At 41.9% G+C, this 5,393-nt stretch overlaps 1 protein-coding gene across 1 annotated transcript; it reads right to left on the reverse strand.

The window, feature by feature from the left end:
• Positions 1–1,276: 1,276 nt before the first annotated feature.
• Positions 1,277–2,203, reverse strand: LOC102903787 (olfactory receptor 1G1-like). Its single transcript, XM_076568615.1, has one exon. The coding sequence runs from the start codon at positions 2,174–2,176 to the stop codon at positions 1,277–1,279; it is 900 nt and encodes a 299-aa protein (XP_076424730.1). The 5' UTR covers positions 2,177–2,203.
• Between the last annotated feature and the right edge of the window lie 3,190 nt (positions 2,204–5,393).

Raw genomic sequence — 5,393 nt, forward strand, 5'->3', positions numbered from 1 at the left:
GTTTACTACTTACCAAAAAAGTCTAGTTTAGCAAAACTTTTTCCCTGACTGGAGGTCCCTGGCCTCAATCCTTACAGCAGTTACTTTACCTAGCTTTCTCTCCTAGTCACTGTTCTGTTGCTGTGAAGAGACACCATGACCATGACAATTCTTACAATGGAAAGCATTTAATTAGGGGCTGGCTTAGATTCAGAGGCTTAGTCCATTATCACGACAGCAGGGAGCATGATGATATGCATGGCACTGGAGCTGAGAGCTACATCCTGATCTGCAGGCTGAGAGAGAGAGAGAGAGAGAGAGAGAGAGAGAGAGAGAGAGAGAGAAAGAGAGACTGAGACTGGGCCAGGTTTGGGCTTTGTAAACCTCAAAGCCCACCCCAGACAAACTTTCTCCAAGGCCATACTTCCTAATCCTTTATTCTTATCAAAGAATTCCACTCCCTGGTGACTAAGCATTCAAATAAATGAGTCTCTGAGGGCCATTCTTATTCCAACCACCTCACCTGTATGATGCAGCTTGTGGTGGCATGTACCTGTAATTCCAGCACTCCAGAGGCTGAAGCAGGAGGATCATAAATTTGAGGCCAGCCTCAGGTACATAGTAAGTACCAGGCAGCCTTGGTTAGAGAGAAAGATCCTGTCTCAGAAAACTGAAACAACAAAGACCAGAACTTACACTTTGTGTTTATAACTTGTTTTCTGGCTCCTTTTCAAAGGATCTCAAATAGCCTCTTGATACTTTCACAGCCCAGCGATGCCTATCCCAAGCATGTGGTAGTCATCTACTTATTATGAACTGTCAAGCATGATGGCACATACCTCTTAAGCTCTGTGGTAGGTAGAGTCCCAAGTGTCATGGACAATGTTTGTTTCTAGTTGCAAAACCCCATCCTGTCTTTAAAACATTTCTTTTTGGTAAAGCCAGTTAGAAACACAGATCATCCATGTTCTTCCTCTCAACCCAGCACTGAAAAATCTTCCCGACATTCAGTGAGCTCAGGTTCAGATGGCATCATTACTAAGGGCATTAAATAACCGTGAATAATGTCTTCCTTGTCTGTTTGCAGTTGCCTTGTGTCATTTTTGTTTTGAAGTCCTTTAGGGATTTGTCCTTCTTTATCTCTAGGCCATAACTTATGTTTGACTTGTTAGTCCTAGTCGAGTCTCACCACGTCAAGCACTCTCCACTGGTTAAACTTGTTTGTGATGGTGAGCATTCATTTTGAGTTCTTCAAAAATTGTACTAAAAGACCTGGGCTTTAACTCTGAAGTACCATTTACAAATTACAGTGCTTCCCCAAGCCAACAAGTTTCCACAGAGCTCTCTTCATGTCCTTGTTCCGCAAGCTATAGATAAAAGGGTTGAGCATGGGGGTGACCATTGTATAAAAAATGGATGCCACTATTCCAGTGTCTGCAGAGTAGGAGGATGATGGCTGGAAATACACCAGAAAGACAGTTCCATAGAACAGAGTGACCACAGTCAGGTGTGAGCCACAGGTAGAGAAGACTTTGTGCTTTCCTTCAGCAGAGGGGATCCTGAGGATGGTATGCATGATGTGGGCATAAGAGACCAGGACACAGATGAGAGGGACCACACCTGAGAGGGCAGCTTCAGCAAACATCATGAGCTGAAAGGTCTGGGTGTCTGAGCAAGCAAGCTTGAGGAGTGGGAGTAGATCACAGAAAAAGTGTGGGATGGAATGAGAGGCACAGAAGGAGACATGAACCATCTGGAGTGTAAGTGAAAAGGCCATGAGGTTGGAGCAGAGCCAGGATGTGGCCACCAGAAACAGGCATCTTTGGGGACACATGATAGTGGTGTAATGCAGAGGAAGGCAAATGGCCACATAGCGATCATAGGCCATCACAGCCAACAGGAAATCATCCAGCAAGGCCAGGACCATGAAGAAATACATCTGCAGAAGGCACCCAGTGTGGGAGATGGTGTGAAGCTGGGTTTGGATGTTGGCCAATACTTTGGGGACAATGGTGCTGGTGCAGCAGGTATCGATGAAGGACAGGTTGGCCAGGAAGAAGTACATGGGTGTGTGGAGGTGTGGGTCAGAGCCAATGGCCAGGATGATGAGCAGATTCCCCAACAGGGTGACCAGGTACATTGCCAAGAAGAGTGTGAACAGGAGAGGCTGCTGCTCTGGGTGCTCAGAAAAGCCCATAAGCAGGAAGTCAGAGATGACCGTTTGGTTTCTAGTTTCCTTCTAAGGCAGATAGATTAGTAAGGGGTTAAATAAGCTGGTCTTTTTAAAAAGTCACAGATTCCAAAGACTTTGTTAGTCCCTTGCTCCTTACTAAGGCCACTAAGAATGACTAGTACTTATAACTTTTCATGTGTAAATACGTATGACTATTAGGAGTGTGCCTGGTTATGATGAAACATTCTGAAGGGAGGTCATTGGCTTCTTCATCATGTAATACAGCAAGTTCTGCCCGAAGACAGTCTGAATGAGACTGAACTGCAATTTTTTCTCATCCACCACCCCCCTGTATGTGTGTATGAGTGTTCTGCCAGCCTACATGCATGTATATGTACCATGTGTATGCCTGGTGCTCAAAGAGGCCAGAAAAGGGTACTGGACACTCTGGAAATGGAGCTACTGTGTGAGTGCTGGGAACTGAACTGGATCCCCTGTAAGCACATCTAGTGCTTTGAATTGCTCAGCCGCCACTCCAGCCCCCAAACTGGAATTCATACCTCTTCAATCTTGGCTACTTTAGAAAGACACTTAATAATACAGTTTCAGCCTCAGTCCCTTATGTCAGAGTTCATCTAAGGGCATTTATTTCTAAAATGTAATAGACAGTACAAAAGATTCTCCTTCTTTCTCCCTTCCTCAGACTCTCCCTCTGTCCCTCTCTTTCTCATTTTTTTCTCTATATGCATTTTAAGGCAAACAGAAGCAAAATAATTTCTTCACAGAGAAGCTAGCTGAGATAGACATGCTGGCATGCTCTAGCCCCTTGCTTCTGATCACCACTGTAGTGAGTTAATGCAGTGTGAACCTGAAAAACACATCATTTCCAGTTCATCCTCAGCTTCACCATCAATACTTTCCACTTTAGGATTAGGATTCCCTAGAGATCAGAAAAGAATCCTCTCTGTCCTCATTCTTAGGCTGACTGTGTAGGCTAGTTTCCTCTCTGAATCACTCTTCCATCTGCATGTACGACTTCTCCACATTTTGCTGTCATTATCGAGACAAGCACCTATGGAAAGCTGTGTTTCTGTGTGTGTGTGGGGAGTCATTCCAGGATTAGTAGTCACTGGTGAGATGGGAGCCTGAGACACAATGCAATGGGAAGCATCAACTAACATGCTTCCTAGTTCTGTTCCTCACATGCTTTGAAGTTTGCTTTTGTGACCCATAAAATGTAGTTAAAATTCTTACCTGAGACATTTGTTGAGAAGCTCAAATGCTGGGATCATCAAGTTTCTTCATGAATCATTGTGTGTAATCAAAACAAATATTTCAGCATTGCTGCTCCATGGTGTGGAGGAGCAAATGAAGAGAACATTAAGTGACAGCTGGTGCTAACGTCATATGTATGTAGTTCAGTGGTTAAAATAAATATTCTCACAATGTGACAGGATTCCCCCATTCTTTACTCTGAGTACAGATGTTGAGAACATCTCTTAACTTCTCTAACTTTGTTTTACAAATCTGTTTAAGTGGGATAATAATATGGTAGTGTAGAATGTTATGACAATTAAGTTTGATAATGATTAAATTATTTAGAATAAACCTAGTACATAGAAAGTACTCAGTAAAATATTAGTGAAATAATTGCTAATTTTAATAAAAGAAGGTATTTGTTTTTTTTTTTTTTTTTTTTTTTTTTTTTTTTTTTTTTTTTGGTTTTTCGAGACAGGGTTTCTCTGTGTAGCTTTGAGCCTTTCCTGGAGCTCACTTGGTAGCCCAGGCTGGCCTCGAACTCACAGAGATCCACCTGGCTCTGCCTCCCGAGTGCTGGGATTAAAGGCGTGCGCCACCACCGCCCGGTGGTATTTGTTTTTATTGTGTCTTCTTTACTGTCTGAAGGTTGGGTTTATAATGTCACTATTAAGTGAGAATTATTGGAACCATCCCCTATTCCACTCTTCATCTTTGAGTAGTTGTGAATCTCAGAATAATCCATGGAAAAACATTCATTTTTGACATATGGAAAGTACACATCAACTTGTCAAGTAACTTAATCATTACAGCCAAAATATTCTTATAATACACAGTAATAAATAGGATAGGCTTCAGTTATTAGCCAGTAAAGTGCTGGACCAAGAAGACCCTCATGAATATCAAGCATTTTTACTAATATGAATTAAAATTGAAGACTGAAGTGGTCCTGAGAGTGTCTTATTATCCTCAGCACCTCACATGGTGATCAGAGGGCCGGAAAATGGCTGCCAAAAAGGAAGACAGGAAGAGGAGAAAGAAAATAGAGTCTCTGTGTATATAAAGACATGTTCCATGAATCATAGGTAGAATCTGTTTTCCTTTTCTGCTCCATTCCCCAGTCTTACCTAGAGTTCAGGTCAGTCTTTACCACCAAGGCCTTATTGTCACCCCAAGAAAACATGACTGTAGTCACAGTGTCTGTTTTGTTTGTAGATGTGGTGCAGACTGAAGTCTCAGGTCTTTAATGATCCTCAGGCCTAAGAGTCAGGAAGAGGTGGTGATTTCCATATGCAATGTCTCCTGGGGCCCAGTCCCAGATCTGCCAGTTAGGCAGATAGGGCAATTGTCCAATGACCAGCTGTCTCCTCTGGATTGTGGTCCCATGAGTCCATCTATGTCACTAATAACTCCATTCAGAGTGACCAGGGCTAGAACGCATGGGGCCTTTGGGCTTGCTTTTCTCCTTCCGGTTGATGTCATCATTTCTTATGCTGAGTGGAGTCTTCCCTATTGTGGAAGCCATGATTTCTAATCAGAGTCCAGTCCTCATGTATGAAATATGTATGCTTCAGAAAATAACAAGTGGATAATGAAATTGATTAGGAATCATAAATACCCACAAAAGGCATGCAAAAGAGAGGGCTTTCTTACTTTCTATGACCTTGGATATTGGAGACAATACTAATTAATGTATAGTCTCTCTATTAGGGATGGGTACTGTATATAGTTTTATCTATCATCTATCTATCTATCTATCTATCTATCTATCTATCTATCTATCTATCTATCTATTTATTATTTATCTATCTATCTATCTATCTATCTATCATCTATTATCTATCTATCTATTTATTTATTGTTGCAAACATAGCTTATGGATTCTGAGTGTGTGATTCAGTAGTAGAGAATGTGTCTAGCATGTTGCAAAAGCCCTGGGTTTGAGCTCATACATATAAAACACAGAAAAGAGTCTATAAAATGA

This window comes from Peromyscus maniculatus, chromosome 4 (genome assembly GCF_049852395.1).
Source record: "Peromyscus maniculatus bairdii isolate BWxNUB_F1_BW_parent chromosome 4, HU_Pman_BW_mat_3.1, whole genome shotgun sequence".
NCBI lineage: Eukaryota > Metazoa > Chordata > Mammalia > Rodentia > Cricetidae > Peromyscus > Peromyscus maniculatus.